The sequence below is a fragment of the Pagrus major genome, chromosome 23 (assembly GCF_040436345.1).
Source record: "Pagrus major chromosome 23, Pma_NU_1.0".
NCBI lineage: Eukaryota > Metazoa > Chordata > Actinopteri > Spariformes > Sparidae > Pagrus > Pagrus major.
Window position 1 is genome coordinate 9,043,386 of NC_133237.1, and position 16,726 is coordinate 9,060,111.

The window sequence follows — 16,726 nt, forward strand, 5'->3', positions numbered from 1 at the left end:
TGGACGCCAAAAATGCTTCATCACATCAACTTTCAATCAAACAATGTCATTTATTTACAAAAATAAGGTGCAAAAGATCAAACAAGAATCATTAAGATTGTTTTTTTTTTCTTTACACTGATGTATTCCAAGTGTGTTGTGTCCGTGTGTGTGTGTGTGTGTGTGTGTGTGTCACTGTGAGTGTGTGAGGCTGGTGAGGGCCCGCAGTCGCAGTGGCATGGCCACATTGATGTCTCGGTGCCACTGGGGTGTGGTAACATGTGGAGGTGGGGTCAGGACGCTCTGGGCCACACCGGGGGCCTTCAGCAGCGACCACAACTCCTCCCCTCGTGTTACTATGGCAACGAGGTCCTCTTCATCGGAGCACCAGGCGACTGACCCGCTTCTGGTGACTGTTCTCAGCTTGGAGAGGAACAGAGACACCCTGAAACAGATATAAACACACAATGGCATTACACTACATGACATATGAAAAAAGAAATGGTGCTTTAAAAGTGTGTACTGCTGTCAGTCACCTGGGTATGAGGTCATGTGATCGTGACGCCAGCTTAGCCAGAGCGCTCATCAGAGTGGTGATGACTCTGGGGTTGGGGCAAACAGCTCCAGGTGTTGGGGCGGATGAGGTGATCTCAAACAGCACCGCCTCCAGCGCCTCAAAACAGGAAGTGATGAGGCTCACAGAGCAGCGAGAGTCACATGACACAGACAGGTACTCTCCCAGCACCCACACCTGACAGGCAAACAAGCTGAATGTTATTTTGGTGTCAGGTTTTGGCACATTTTACTGCTGAGTGTGATATTTTACAATATTTCAATGCATGGGAAAAAATGCTGAGATTGGAGAAATGAGAGGCTGTGAGTTTTGTACAGGATCCAAAATACACAGAAAATAATAAATGATCATCCTTAAATCAACACCATCCTGCTCTCTGCCGTCACAGCTTCATTACCACGTGCGTGTAGACTTCCTCTTTGCTGTAGACGTTGGCTGTGGCCCCGGCAAACTCCAGCAGCTCGTGAGACTGGTCCACCACCAGGGAGGGGTGGAGCTTGCACAACCTGAGCAGGTGGCAGCTGAACACCCTGAAAAGACAGTGAGAGGGGTGGAGCCAGTGAGGAGCTGAGGGTGAAGACTTGCAGCAGAGTAACATTTCAGGTCCTCTTCATGTGCTCACCTGTGTATCTCTCTGAGGTATTTAGGTATTTTGAGGAGGAGGCTGCTTCTCTCCAGCATCACCAGGATCAAGTGGGCTAAAAGCTTCTCGTCAGCGACCTATAGAACCGGAGCACACATTATATTGCTTTTATTACCTGAAACTACACATTTTAATGTGCAGTAGTTACAGTCACAAATTAAATCTCTTCACCGTGATGACTGTGTTGAAAAATATGTGCAGCAGCACAGGGACAGTCTGGGCGCACTGAACAACTCTCGGCCAATCAGCAGCCTCGGCTAGCAGCTCATGGAGCGTGCTCAGTCGGTCAATTGTGTCACCTGTGGAAAGAAAAGTAAAGTTGCTGTTTCTGGATATACTGCACTACAGGAACTTTAAACTGGTTATGAAACAGTCTCAATGTAATACTGATGCCACCAGGTTGGAAGAGTCTTTATGTTCAGTTTAATTAATAAGATTCAGATAAAAAGTTAAAATCAGTTAAAAAAGGATGTGATGTGTTTAATTTCATATATTTCATGATGCTTCATTTGAGTAAGTTAAAAATAAGTGAGTCAAATGGCAGTACCGCCATCTACTGGCCGATTTTGGTTCAGCGGCTAGGCTTTGTCAATTTTGAATAAAACCTTTATGCAGGAAGTGACAGAAAAGCAACAACAAAGAAGTTCAGAGCAGCACATTTGTCAGCTTCTAGCTATGACTAGCCACTCCAGCATACATCTTCGAGTTGCATCGTCGGTACGTGTTGTTTACATGTTAATTTACGGTTATATGCTTGAGCCTTATGTGGCAGAATATTACCGGTGCATTGTGTACTTATTTGTGTTATGTGTTTACATGTATTTAGCCTACTTTGAGTGAGCTATTTAGTTAGTCATGCTAGGCTTTGGTAAATGTTTATTTTATGGTTTATGCATCTCCATAAATGCAATATTCATGACTGTATTATTTTGTCTATCTCTTTTAGTTTCACACTTTACTTCATTAATAAAACTGGCAAAAGGAATACCCAGTGTGTTGTTTGGAGTGAAGAGTTTAGCTGCCTGTCAACACATGCATGCTACGCATTGAGGACAGAACAGTGAAACGACGGCATCTCAGCGAACAAGGTAACGCTGAGCAGGCTATCAACGGACACTTCCAAGACGCCACAACGCATCAGCTAAGCACGGCTACCACGGCAGTGTCTCACCAGAAGCTATCAACGCCATCATGTCTGCTAAATCATATAATACAAGATCTCAGGCCTCATGTTCTTCTACTGGTTCAGCAGCAGCCAAGGCAAGAGCAAGAGCGGAGGCAGCAAAGACTCGTCTAACCTTTGCTCAGAAAGAAGTAACTCTAAAACTAGAGAAGGCTCAGTTAGAGGCATCCATTGAACTCCTCCAATGTGAGAAAGAGGCAGCTACGGCCACAGCAGAAGCAGAAGTCTTAGAAGCTGCTGTTAAATCACAAAAAGATGAACAAAGCATTGGACATGTTTTAGATGATCTGCCTTCTCTTGAAAGTTCACACCGGACTGAAAAGTATATCATGGCTCAAGCCCAGTTTGTAAAGAATGAAACAACTGAAATACAAGAGCCCCCATCATTTGATAAACCTCCAGCTAATATAGTTGACCCCCCTGGTGGTACTCATCCCTCACACACCAACCCAGCAGACTGTGAACCCTCACCAGAAACAAAAATTCTTTCCAAACAACCTGTGTATAGGCACCACCTTCCAGCTCCATCTCTCTTGCCCCCCCATCCACCTCCAGATGACCGTAATAGAAAACACAATTGGACACAACAAAAATCAGGTCACAACTATGATCCCACCTGCAACTCCAGGCATTCAGGCCACGATGATGGAAACATCAGTGAATTTGTCAGATACTTTGCTCGTCGGGAAATTGTAGCAACGGGTCTCCTTCACTTCAACGATGAACCACAGAATTACAGAGCCTGGAAACGCTCTTTTGAGAACACAGTAAGGGGCTTGGATTTAACAGCAAGTGAGGAGATGGATCTGTTGTTTAAGTGGCTCGGTAAGGAATCCGCTGAGCATGTTGAACAAATCAGAGCCATACACATCAACCGTCCAGATGCTGGGATAAAGATGATCTGGGAGAGACTTGACCAATGTTATGGCTCAGCAGAGGTAGTTGAAGATGCTCTGTTTAAACGAATTGACAATTTTCCAAAGATCACAAACAGAGACTATGTGAAGCTGAGGAAATTCAGTGACATACTCATGGAGCTCCAGAGTGCCAAGGAGGAGGGAGACCTCCCTGGCCTCTCTTTCCTGGACTCTGCAAGGGGTTTGAACCCAATTGTTCAAAAACTCCCCTTCTACCTGCAAGATAAGTGGGTTTCAGTCGGTGCAAGTTACAAACGTGAATATCAGGTCTCTTTCCCCCCATTTCATGTTTTTGTAGATTTTGTTAGTCAAGAGGCCATTGTTAAAAATGACCCAAGCTTTAACTTTGCCACTCACCTTGACCCTGCACCCAGACCTGAGAAACCCTCCTGGAAATTTAACAGACAGAGAGAAGTGTCAGTGCATAAAACAGAGGTGTTTCCAAATCCCAGTCACGAGTCATATGGGAATTCAAAGAATAGAGATGACTGTAACGAACTATGCCCAGTGCACAAAAAACCTCATGCCCTCCTGAAATGCAGAGCCTTTCGTGAGAAGTCCATCGGAGAACGCAAAACGTTTCTGAAAGAGAACAATATTTGTTTTAGATGTTGTGCCTCTTCTACACATTTTGCTAAACATTGTAAGGCCAAAGTGCAATGTTCTGAATGTGGCAATGCGAATCACAACACAGCTCTTCACCCAGGCACAGCTCCCTGGAGCAAAGAAACTGACCCCGATGTAGAGCACGGCGGGGAGCAGGGTGCCGCCCTGCCGAGTGAAATCACTTCCAAATGCACTCAAGTTTGTGGTGAGAACCTCGTTGGCAGGTCATGCTCTAAAATCTGCCTTGTGAAGGTATACCCAGCAAGCCATCCAGACAAGGCGATCAAACTGTATGCAATCCATGATGAACAGAGTAACCGTTCTCTCGTCCGTTCAGAGTTTTTCGAAGTGTTCGGTGAAAACGGCCCCAGCTCTCCCTACTCACTGAGAACGTGTGCAGGCCTTAAAGAGACTATGGGAAGAAGAGCCACTGGTTATGTAGTAGAGACTCTAGATGAGACAGTCCACATCCCCCTGCCCAGTCTGATTGAGTGTAATGACATCCCCAACAACAGGGAGGAGATACCAACGCCCAGCGCCGCGTGCCATCATCCCCATCTAAAGAATGTCTCACACCTCATCCCAGAACTCGACCCCAACGCCCACATACTGATGCTGCTTGGACGGGACATCGTCAGGGTTCACAAAGTCCATAAACAGATAAGTGGCCCCAACGACGCACCCTACGCACAAAAATTAGACTTGGGGTGGGTTGTAGTGGGAAATGTGTGTCTAGGTGGTGTTCATAAAACAATCACTGTGAATGCCTTCTACACAAACACAACAGAGAGAGGACGGCCTACACTTTTTCAGCCCTGCCCTAATCTGTTCAACATAAAAGAAACATCCTGTGGGATCCAAATTCCCTACCACAACACACCACAACAAAGCGACAGATCTAGTTGTGAATCAGACCACCTTGGATGTTGTGTGTTTGAACAAACCAAAAATGACAATCAAGTCTCACCTTCCATTCAAGACAATGCCTTCATGAAAATAATGGAAGAAGGAATGACAAAAAACACAAACAATCACTGGACAGCTCCGTTACCATTCAAATCACCACGTCAAAGGCTGCCCGACAACAGGCCACAGGCTATGAGTCGGCTCATGTCCCTGATCCGCCACTTTGACAGAAAACCAGAGATGAGGGACCATTTCATAGCTTTCATGGAAAAGATTTTCCAAAATGGCCACGCTGAGATCGCCCCTCCTTTAAAGGAAAATGAGGAGAGATGGTATTTGCCTCTGTTCGGGGTTTATCACCCCAAAAAGCCGAAACAAATCAGAGTTGTGTTCGACAGCAGTGCTCAGTACAATGGACTGTCACTTAATGATGTCTTACTAAAGGGCCCAGACCTCAACAACTCACTCCTTGGCGTCCTCATGCGCTTCAGGAAAGAAGCAGTAGCTTTCACAGCGGACATCGAGCAGATGTTTTACTGTTTCTACGTGCGGGAAGAGGACAGGAACTTTCTCCGTTTTTTGTGGTTCCGTGACAACAACCTCTGCAATGACATCACAGAGTATCGGATGAGAGTCCACGTTTTTGGTAACAGTCCCTCTCCGGCAGTAGCAATATTTGGCCTACATCAGTCTGTCCAGTGCTCTGAGGTGGACTTCGACGCTGACGTCAAGCAGTTTGTGACACGTGATTTTTACGTAGATGACGGCCTTAAATCTCTTCCCACTGTAGAAATGGCCGTGACTCTCCTGCGGAAGACACGAGATATCCTCGCCAAGTCGAACTTGAGGTTGCACAAGATCGCAGCTAACAGAAAAGAGATCCTGGAAGCTTTTCCATCTCAAGACCACGCAAAAGATCTCAAAGACTTAGATCTTGAAGCAGATGCACTGCCCATGCAACGGAGCCTGGGTCTCCTTTGGGACCTCAAGAAAGACTGTTTCACCTTCAATGTGGCCGATGAGACAAAAGCCTTCACACGACGTGGTGTCTTATCCACCATAAACAGTCTCTATGACCCGCTAGGCTTTGTAGCGCCCGTCACAATCCACGGCAAATCCATCCTCAGAGAGCTCACTGCAGATAATGGTGACTGGGACGCTCCGCTGCCCCAAGGGATGGAGGAGTCATGGGTTCTCTGGAGAGAGTCACTGAGTGCGCTGTCTAATATCTCGATCACCAGAACATACACTAACATCTCACCTTCAGAAGCGACGTGCAGAGAATTGTGCATCTTCTGTGATGCATCAACCAAAGCCATTGCAGCAGTGGTTTATGTGAAGGTAACTGATGCAGACGGGAACTGTGAAATTGGCTTTGTCATGGGGAAAGCAAAGCTGACGCCACGTCCTGATCAAACTATCCCCAGATTAGAACTGTGTGCTGCTGTGCTAGCAGTTGAGGTCGCTGATCTGGTCTCAGGAGAGCTGGACATTCAGCTGAACAACACACATTTCTTCACAGACAGTAAAGTTGTTCTGGGATATATTTGCAACGAGACCAGACGCTTTTATGTCTATGTTAGCAATCGGGTGACTCGGATTAGGAGGTCTTCACAAGCAAGTCAGTGGCATTACGTGCCTACTAACCAGAACCCCGCGGATCTTGCAACACGGTCTGTTCCTGCACATCAGCTCATGCACACTAACTGGTTCACTGGCCCCAAATTCCTGCTCAAAGACAATCAAAGCTCCATCCACGACACTTATGACCTTGTTGAACCCAGTTCAGACACTGACATCAGACCACAGGTCTCCGTCCTGAAAACTACAGCCAGTGTGAAGCTGCTTGGTTCTGAAAGATTCACCAAGTTTTCCCACTGGAGCTCCCTGCTGCGTGCCATTGCTCGTCTGTTGCATGTTGTTCACGCCTTCAAACAAACCACCAATAGAGACAGTTCTTGTAAGGGCTGGCACTATTGTGAAATGGGAGTCACAGTGGAAGAGTTTGAGCAAGCTAAAAACATTGTCATCCGATCAGTACAAGAGGAAGTGTACGCTGGAGAGATCAAGTGCATTAAAGAGCAACAGGAAATTCATAAGAGCAGTCCAATCAAAAATCTGGATCCCTTCTTAGACAACTATGGTCTGCTTAGGGTGGGCGGACGCATCAGCGAGGCAGATCTAAGTCAAACAGAAAAGAACCCACTCATTGTTCCTGGCCAACATCACATTGCAAGCCTCATCGTGAAACATCACCATGAACAGACGCGCCATCAAGGTCGGCTGTTCACAGAAGGAGCTGTTCGGACAGCAGGTTGGTGGATGGTTGGTGGCAAAAAGAAGGTCAGCTGTATTATCCATCATTGTGTAAGATGTAGAAGGTTGAGAGCTCCCCTCAGTGTTCAAAAAATGGCCAGTCTCCCAGCACAACGTCTCTCAACTGACCCCCCATTTACAAACGTGGGCTTAGATGTGTTTGGCCCCTGGAGTGTTTCTGCTCAACGCACAAGAGGAGGCATTATACACAACAAAAGATGGGCTGTCATCTTCACGTGTTTGAGCATGAGGGCAGTTCATATCGAAGTGATCGAGTCACTTGACACGTCGAGTTTCATCAACTCACTCAGACGGTTCTTGGCTATCAGGGGTCCGGTGAAGAGTATCCATTCAGATCGTGGCACTAATTTTGTTGGTGCTTGCAAAGAACTCCAGATACCCTCAAACATAAACAATACAGCAGTCAAAACTTACCTGTCAGAACAAGGATGTTCATGGACTTTCAATCCCCCACACGCCTCTCATTTTGGCGGTGCGTGGGAGAGGATGGTGGGCTTGGCCAGGAGAATTCTTGACACCATGTTCTTTGAGCTCAAAACCACAAAACTCACTCACGAGGTTCTCGTCACCCTCATGGCGGAGGTGTCAGCTATAATAAATGCACGCCCCCTCATTCCAGTGTCGACGGACCCTACTGACCCTTTCATATTGTCTCCTGCCGTTCTCCTCACACAGAAAGTCTACCCTCTCTCAGCTCCAGCCGGTGACTTTGCTGTCTCTGATCTCTATAGACACCAGTGGCGTGCAGTCCAACATCTTGCTAATGTTTTCTGGGACAAGTGGAGACGTCAGTTTCTCTCAACACTTCAAACTCGGCGCAAATGGCAGTCTAGTCATCCAAATGTGAACCCAGGGACTGTTGTTGTTCTGAAAGACATTCAGCTTCCAAGAAATGAGTGGCCGCTTGGACTCGTGACCAAGGTGTTTCCCAGCACCGATGGCAAGGTGCGCTCTGTGGAGATAAAGGTGGCTGGGCCACAGGGAACCAAGCTCTTTACCAGGCCCATCTCACAAATAGCAGTTCTTGTTCCCCCAGAGCCATAAAAATGAATAAGAATGTTGTTTTATGTGTCATTAGAGAGTGGCGTTAATTAACGCCAGGCGGGGAGTGTTCAGTTTAATTAATAAGATTCAGATAAAAAGTTAAAATCAGTTAAAAAAGGATGTGATGTGTTTAATTTCATATATTTCATGATGCTTCATTTGAGTAAGTTAAAAATAAGTGAGTCAAATGGCAGTACCGCCATCTACTGGCCGATTTTGGTTCAGCGGCTAGGCTTTGTCAATTTTGAATAAAACCTTTATGCAGGAAGTGACAGAAAGGCAACAACAAAGAAGTTCAGAGCAGCACATTTGTCAGCTTCTAGCTATGACTAGCCACTCCAGCATACATCTTCGAGTTGCATCGTCGGTACGTGTTGTTTACATGTTAATTTACGGTTATATGCTTGAGCCTTATGTGGCAGAATATTACCGGTGCATTGTGTACTTATTTGTGTTATGTGTTTACATGTATTTAGCCTACTTTGAGTGAGCTATTTAGTTAGTCATGCTAGGCTTTGGTAAATGTTTATTTTATGGTTTATGCATCTCCATAAATGCAATATTCATGACTGTATTATTTTGTCTATCTCTTTTAGTTTCACACTTTACTTCATTAATAAAACTGGCAAAAGGAATACCCAGTGTGTTGTTTGGAGTGAAGAGTTTAGCTGCCTGTCAACACATGCATGCTACGCATTGAGGACAGAACACTTTAGCTTTTGAGAGTCAATTTAGTTTAATATTAGTTTTATAAAGTTAAAATAACAATCAGCCAAAATCTAAACGTTCTAAAAGGGTTTAGTCTTGTTGTGAATCATTGGTCTGAACTGGGCTTTACTGAAAGTTAGCTGAGAAGATAAAAAACACCCTCATGTCTTTACAGTAAATATGACACTACTGTCAGGTTAGTGTAGCTTAGCACAAACAGGGCAAAACAGCTATCTTAGCTCTGTCCAAAAGGTTAACAATAGTTAAAGAGCCTTAATTGAAACATGATTTTTGTAGTTAATCTGTACAAAAGCTGAAGTGATAAAATGACATTTTTGGGGGGTTTTATGGTGAGTTTATGCGCAGGAAAACAAAAAAGTAAATTTCCAAAAATGTCAAAATATTGCATTTTATATTGTAACTGCGTGACTGTGATTACCTGAGCCTGCCTCCGTTCGAAGCAGGAAGAGGAACAGTCCTCTGAAAGAAGGGTTCCGAAATGCATCAAGAGACAGGAGGCCACGCCCGCCTGGGTCAGCGATGGGCAAACACGCTGACCTACAACACACACACACACACACACTTAAATTATTATCGTCAAATCAGTCTCATTGGCAGTTTGGATATTTTTTAGACAGTTGTGCTCTGAGGTCCACCTGAGTTGTAAGACCAGTGTGGCAGAGAGACAGGGCAGGTCCAGCAGAGTGTGGAGGAGCTCCACTGCAGTTCCAGTTGTCACCAGAGAGGGCAGCAGGTCTACAAAGTCATCCACCAGCGCCGGGCTGTCCCACGCCAACAACTACAAACCCGGGCAGAGAGAGAACGCAGACTGCTTGGTATGATGTGAACTCCTCACTCGCTTACAGCAGGTATGTGTAGCAGATTCAACAGTCAAAAGGATCTGTGTGGATGCGTTTTTGTCTGCTTTTCACCTTCAGCAGGTTTGGGAAGGAGTGGGTGTACTGTGGGACTCGGAGCTGCAGGCTCTCGAGGTTCAGTCGAAGGAAGCGTAGAAGCTCATGTGCCAGGAAGTGGTCGTTGAAGAGCTCGGCAGGGAATCGGCCAAACACCAGGTTCCACACACTCTCACAATCCACTGCAGCCATCTCGCCTACATAAGTACATAGTTAACCGTTTAATCTTCAGCGAATCAAGGAGCTGAACTGATTGTGTGCAGATTAGAGAGAGCCGTGAGGTTGAGCACATGTACATGTTGGCGTGAATACATACCGTGGTTGAGGTAGAACTGTGCTATGGGAAGCAAGGCTCTGGCGAACGACAGGTCTGAGCTAAGCCGACCAAAGAGCCCCTTGATGCACGGGAACGTTCGGAAGACCAGCGAGGTGTCCTCTACACACACACAGTCCAGGATACACACCGCCTCCACCAGACACTGAGAGAAGAAACAGGACAAATAGAATACAGACCCCAATATATGCTTTTCCCCCTAATATTAGGAAAGTTATCGTGCTAACAAATTATATGCAGGCTCACCGCTTTCTGCAGGTCTGTATCTGTCTTTTTGTGAGCCTCTGAGACAAAAGAGAAAAACACACATCACATCTGGTCACACTGACAAAGAGTAAAATATAAAGTACAGATACAAAAAAGAAAAGACAACCTCTCGCACACATGAGTAATGTAACGCGCACACACTCACTGCGATCGCTCTGCTCGATGAGGCGTTGGCAGTACTGGAAAGCCTTCTCTCTCAGACGCTCCTTCGGGGGCAGCAACCGGCTGGAGGAGGAAGTCGCTGAAACCATAGAAACCACCGACCCGTCCACCTCCGACCGGTCATCTGCAACACGGGAAGTTCAGGAAGGAGAGGTCACGACTCAAAGCCTGCTCAAAAATATGATGATTTATTATAATCAAATTCAGCATAATGCTTCTATGACTGCTTGTTGCTGAATCCGAACACAAAGAAGGTTCTAAGGATTGGAAAAGTTTTTTTTTTACGAGATCAAAACTAATGTTTCAATCAAGAGGGGATTTCAATTTCAGCCACCTGAAGCAACAAAGTTTAACTTTGACTATATAATTTAGTGACAATTTGGATAATATAAACAAACAATTTTTTGCTGTCGTACAAGAGAACTCCACCAGGCACCTTTAAAGTGGAGATGGGTGGATGATTGATAAGCTGGTTTCACTGCTGTGACGTGCAGTTTTTCAATACAGTTGTGTTGGAGCTTGTGTCAAAAGAAGAAAACCCCGTGACCGATGAAGGGTGAAGGTTTGAACTTCACTGGTGCTTCAGAAAGCAGCCACATTCAGTTTGACAGTTTTGAAAGATTTGCAGCTAAACTATATGATCGGCAGATTAGTGCGAAAACAAACGAGGGGAATAATACTCCGAAGACATAGTCTTAAGTATGAGATCATTTCCAGCTGACACTGTGGAGTCACTGGAGTACCATGAAAAAGAATACATCTGTAAAAGAATAACAAAACAAAAATAACAGAATACAACAAAATAATTATGTGCATTTTCATTTCTTTTACATTGTGTTATTCATTTACTTCTGTATATATTTATTTATACACTTTTAAATATATATATTTATCTATTTATTTATTTATGGGCTATAAACTACTCTAAGCAACAGGGAGAAGCAAAAACAATAGCAAATAAAATGGTGGAGAAAGGAGATTAAAAAATGACATTAAAATAAATCAATCAATCAAGAAAATTGTAATTTATATGCAAAAATAAATGTATTGTTAAGATATATGTAAATATATACACAAATAAATAAACAACTAAATGTAAAAACAAATGAAAATGCTTGTAATTATTCTTTTATGTTTTGTTATTTGTCTTTCCACATTAATTTCCTAATACTTTTACAGATGTATTCTTTATATGACACTCCTATGACTCCACAGACACCAGGTGATAATGTAATGAAAGTCATTCATAGGCTAATTTAATTAATACTGCATCACACTGCGACTAACATGAAATGTAAACATGTTCACAGAGGAAACTGAGCCTAAACTAAACCAATTGGACATTAGTCTACTGATAAATACTGCAGAACATCTACATTTATTGCTGAAGTTCTGGACAAAAACACTACAGATTTAAAAATGAAGCACCAGCTTTGTGGACTTTTACTGCACAGATAAAAGACGGTAAATTGAAATCAGAGTGTTGTAGTGCTTCGGCCCCAGCTTTTAAAAGCTGCTATACGTTTTAAAAACCACCAGATGTCACTGTGCTGCTGCGTTGAATTCCTGAAGCTTCTTTCTTAAAGCTTTATCCGCCTGTCACATCTTTCCCGTAACATCAACTTGCTGTGGGCTTTAGATGAGAGATTAACAGACAGGTTTAGAGTCAGAGGTCAATCATTGACCAAATCACATCCCTTGAGAAAGATGAAAAAAGACAGTTGTTGACAGGTTGTCAGGTCCATGCTTAGAAAAAGTCTCAAGCTGTTCAGTCCAATCATGCAGAGGAAGGCTGGAGGGCAACAAAAACCACTGCACACTGATAATTAATATAAATTACACCTGAAGTCTGCTTACATTGACTCAGTGTCAAGAAGGCAGAATCTGGCTGCTCCATATATTATACCCACACCACAAGCAACATGTTTAATGGCTCTATGGCAGATGTATGTTTATAATAATACCATCCCGTTCTGACTGTAGCAGCTGTCAGAGCCGCTCACTAATCACAGTGATTCATTCATGTTTACAAACTCTCAAGAGGATTAAAGGAAGATTAAAGGCACACACACCCTGTGAAAGTGTCATTAGGAAGAAGTCACAGATGAGGATTTTCTGGTGAGATCGTTTGTTAGATCGAGTTTGGCTGTGAGTCACGAACATGACATGTGTGTTAGCCCCGAAGTTAAAGAGAAGATGTAAAGGTTTAGCTTATTCTCGGCATCTCAGGGGCATGCAGGGAGCGTCCACAAACTCACATATCTTACCATAAGAAAAGGAGTGGGAGTGGGAGAGGGAGAGGCTGAGGCTGAGCTGCAGCCTGTTTGCTGGAGATGATGAAAACACAGAGCAGGTCATCTGAGATGGCTGATATGAGTGAATTACAGCCTTCAACGTACGCACATCGAGGCTGATGTTTCTTTTTGCAGATATGACATAAAGTAATGACTCTCATGGGAAAGCAAAAGGTTGTGGTTTGCAACATAGGTGAGGTCATACCGGTGTCAGTTGTGGTGTTGCCGCTGGAAACAGAGTGGTAGGTGAGAAGCCAGTGGCGAAGCATAGAAAAGGAATAGACGTTCATCCACTGGTCGTCGGTGAAACCCTGGCCCACACACAGCACGGTGAAGAAATCCCCTGACACTGTCCCATCCAGCTCTGCTATGGGCACTGGCTGACAGAGAAAGAACACAGACACAAACGTATTTTAGACATTTTTCTCATTCATTCGGTGTTTTCTGTAATGGAGCCTCGTTCAACATATACAAGAAATAAATTAGTAACAACTGTAACAAAAGTAGTAACTTGACATGAAAATTAAAGACTGAAAATACAAAAAACTAGTGTATTGTTTACCTGACGTGATCGTGGTCCTGTGAAAAATCCTCCTGAGGAAGCACCGCCTCCCTGAGTGATGCTGGCATAACGCAGCCAATCGACAAGCTTTTTACTCAGGAGGGTCACGTGATCTGTAGCGAGACAGGTGGAGAGAAAGAACTGTGTGGAAACGTCCCCTTTGCATGTTCGCTTGATCACTGATTAGCCGTCTAGTTTAACTTTCTGTTTTAGCTTTGCCACAATCTTGTCTGTTACCTTCAGTGAGGGACTCTGGGCTGTGTGTGAGGATGGTGTTGAGGATGGGCAGGGTGTGTGTGAGACAGTGAGATGGCCCCTCCGATTGTCGGCTTTCAAGACTGCGAAGGAGCTGAGCGCAGAGTGACGACAGGTCGGCCCTGGATCCAGCCTGTTGGAGAGTTCAAGTTGGCAAGAGACGGTGATTAAGTCGTGAGTGTAGATATAAGAAAGTAGCAAATCATTACATTTAAGCTGAAACCATAATAAAAATAGTTGGCGTTTACTTTTCTTTCAATCAACCCATTGATTAATTGACTAATCGATGCAGCTCTACAACAAACAGCCTCTTGGAATCCCACGTACAACTCAGAATAAATATGAATGAAGCCAAACACAACATATGCATCACTGCCCACCTGTGAGAGCAGCAGAGCAGCAGCATGGCTGTTCAGCTGACCGATGTTCTCCTGGTTGTAGTTCAGTTCCTGACCAGAGAGGGGCAGCGTCTCTCTGAGCACAGCTGAGCTCAGCACCTGAAGCTGCTCCACAGGTGATGAGAGGAGGGATACAAGCCTCTTCTGAAGCTCTGGAGGCAACCTACGGTCGATGACAACGGTGGACAGTGGCAGAGGTGTTATGAATAAAAGGTCAATAGGGAAATAGAAGGAGAACATTGATGAATGGGAAGGTGGCGCTCTTTGTGTTTGTGCATGCTAGCTGAGAGGGCAGGTGATCGCCACAGACAGTGAATAAGACTTTAGAGAAAAGGGAAAGAAAGAGAGGATGAAGGAGTGAAACAGGAAGGCTAATTCAGGAGAAAGTTGAACTGAATGAAGACAGGAAGGTGTGAATGAATCATGAGTCTGAAATGTGCAGATTAAACTGAAATAGTGGCTCTTGCGTGCTGTATGGGAGGTTCAGATAGGAGCTCTTACGTCCTGGTGTACTTGGTGGCAGAGAGGATGAGGTGCAGCCTCTGCAGGGAGTCCACAGTCTCATGACCGAGCTCCTTCCCCTGGAGCAGCTTGATGAGTCTGCTGTGAAACTTGTGCAGCTCAGACTCCTGGATCTCCCTGGAAATGACACACAGAGCACCTTGTTTGGTCACTATAACATCCTCTGAGACTTATTGCTTTAACATTGTGACACCTGATCTGTTTGCACAATATTAATGAACTCCACTTTTGATATTTGAGCAATACTTGTTGGTACTTCGGTCTTTTGCCATAAAAAAAACAGGAATCTCAAATATTTCCGGTTACAGTCTCACGAATGCAAACTCGTTCCTCTTTTGTGTGCAATGTTTTTAACTGAAAGTTTATTTTTGACAATTGACAGAGTAAATACCGTAACATTGCAGAAACAGGCGTCATAATGAAATAAACATCTGTTAGCTGTAGTCCTGCCTGTGAACTGAGCTGTGAAAATGAAGCTAAATGGACGCAAACATTAAAAGTTTAAGTCACACAGTGACACTTTGACAGGCTAGCTAGCGTTAGCATAGTTAGCATAGCCGAGTAAGTGACAGCTGAACAGAAGAGCTGAAGATGGCGGAGAAAGTCCCCCTGTCGTGCTTTTCTTACCTCGCTTGTCTTATTAAACTCTCTGAGCCGTGAGAGTACATTTTGAGAGAGAGTCGGGCATCCCTCTGCTGCCTCTGTCTGCAGCGGAAGGTAAACAGTGCGCTCGCTAATTGAGTCCTGACTGGAATCACATGACCATCACTTTGGTTCCGTCGTCACCCTTCACGCGATGGAGCAGCTCTGTGAAGATGGAAACTCACTCACACTAACTGCAGCCACACACCAAAATACACATAATCATTATTAGAATTACAATTATTATTATATATGCATATATATATATTTTAATATAATGTGAGAAAAGAGTGTTTTTTAATTGTTTTGTTTTGTTTTTTTAGGTAAATCAATTCACTTTAAGATCCCTTCCAATAAGTTTCTTTGCATTTCTGTTTCACATCCTTAGTTATTGTTCTTTAACAGTTCATTGGTCTAAATATAGATATAGTTCAACACAATCATCTTATTTTACTGTTATGCAAATTATCCACAGGGCTGCATTTTATTCATCCCATGAGGATCATCAGTAAAGACTATATCTTAGAGGAGGTTATTTAACTTCATCTTCTCTCACTGATATTGAAGGAATAACGCTCATAATTTACAACTTTGTTTCCTGTACTCATCGGCTAAAGAAACAATGCAGAGGGCTTTTTAAAGGCCATTTATTGAAGTACTTAAATGCAATTTCTTTAGGTTATTGCACTTTACTATTTCCATTTGTATTACCTTTCAATAACTCTACTTAACCATTCTAGAGTAGGGTACAGTTTAATCTACATTTTAGATATATCATACAGTTTACCTGCTGTTTATGGTCTTGTCTAAACCTAATACTCTGCAGATAACGATTAAAAGGATCTGTATCCACCATTAAGGATTGTTCTGATTAAGTAGGCTAACTAAAAGTTACTTAAGTATAAGTATACCACATTATAAAATAATCCATTAGAAGGTAAGTATGGCATGCAGATTTTATTTACTGAGGGTAGGTAAAAGAAGGCTCTACAGAGGTATTATATCAAAAGTAAAAGTGCTCCTTTTCGATATAAAAATACTCAATTTCGGTAAAAAGTCCTGTAGGCAGTGAAATTTAAACTTAGGTAAAAGTACTATCTTCAAAATGTAGTTAAAGTAATACATGAAAATGTACTCAAAATGAATAAAAATAACCTCTATCAGTTTTATACTTATATATTACATTATTGTATTATTGTCTTGCAGTTATGTGTAGGCAACATTTTACTGTTATAGTCGGTGATATTGGAGTAAAGTTTATACTTGAATGTTTTCTGTTGGGTAGTTTAACCAGTGATGGAATGTAACTAAGTACTTTTACCAAAGTACTGTGCTTAAGTGCAATTATGAGGTACTTCTACTGTAATTGTGTATTTCTGGTTTTTGCTACTTTATACTTCCACTACACTACAGTTTGTAGATAAATGTTATTCTATTTTACTCCACTACATTTATCTAATAACTTTAGTTACTAGTTAC

General features: G+C 43.4%; 1 protein-coding gene across 2 annotated transcripts; it reads right to left on the minus strand.

Moving 5' to 3' along the window:
• Positions 1-30: 30 nt before the first annotated feature.
• ap5z1 (adaptor related protein complex 5 subunit zeta 1) lies at positions 31-15,326 on the minus strand. 2 transcript variants are annotated; one of them, XM_073495291.1, is made up of 18 exons: positions 15,233-15,326; positions 14,585-14,722; positions 14,066-14,246; positions 13,668-13,818; positions 13,431-13,543; positions 13,074-13,248; positions 12,842-12,901; positions 10,558-10,698; positions 10,392-10,429; positions 10,128-10,290; positions 9,830-10,008; positions 9,554-9,696; positions 9,337-9,455; positions 1,368-1,495; positions 1,176-1,273; positions 951-1,083; positions 516-730; positions 31-424 (listed from the first exon to the last, which is right to left on the minus strand). In XM_073495291.1, the coding sequence occupies exons 1-18, from the start codon at positions 15,271-15,273 to the stop codon at positions 172-174; spliced, it is 2,469 nt and encodes an 822-aa protein (XP_073351392.1). In that variant the 5' UTR covers positions 15,274-15,326; the 3' UTR covers positions 31-171. The 2 variants fall into 2 exon arrangements, with proteins under 2 accessions (XP_073351392.1, XP_073351393.1); XM_073495292.1 differs by lacking the exon at positions 12,842-12,901.
• Positions 15,327-16,726: the final 1,400 nt, after the last annotated feature.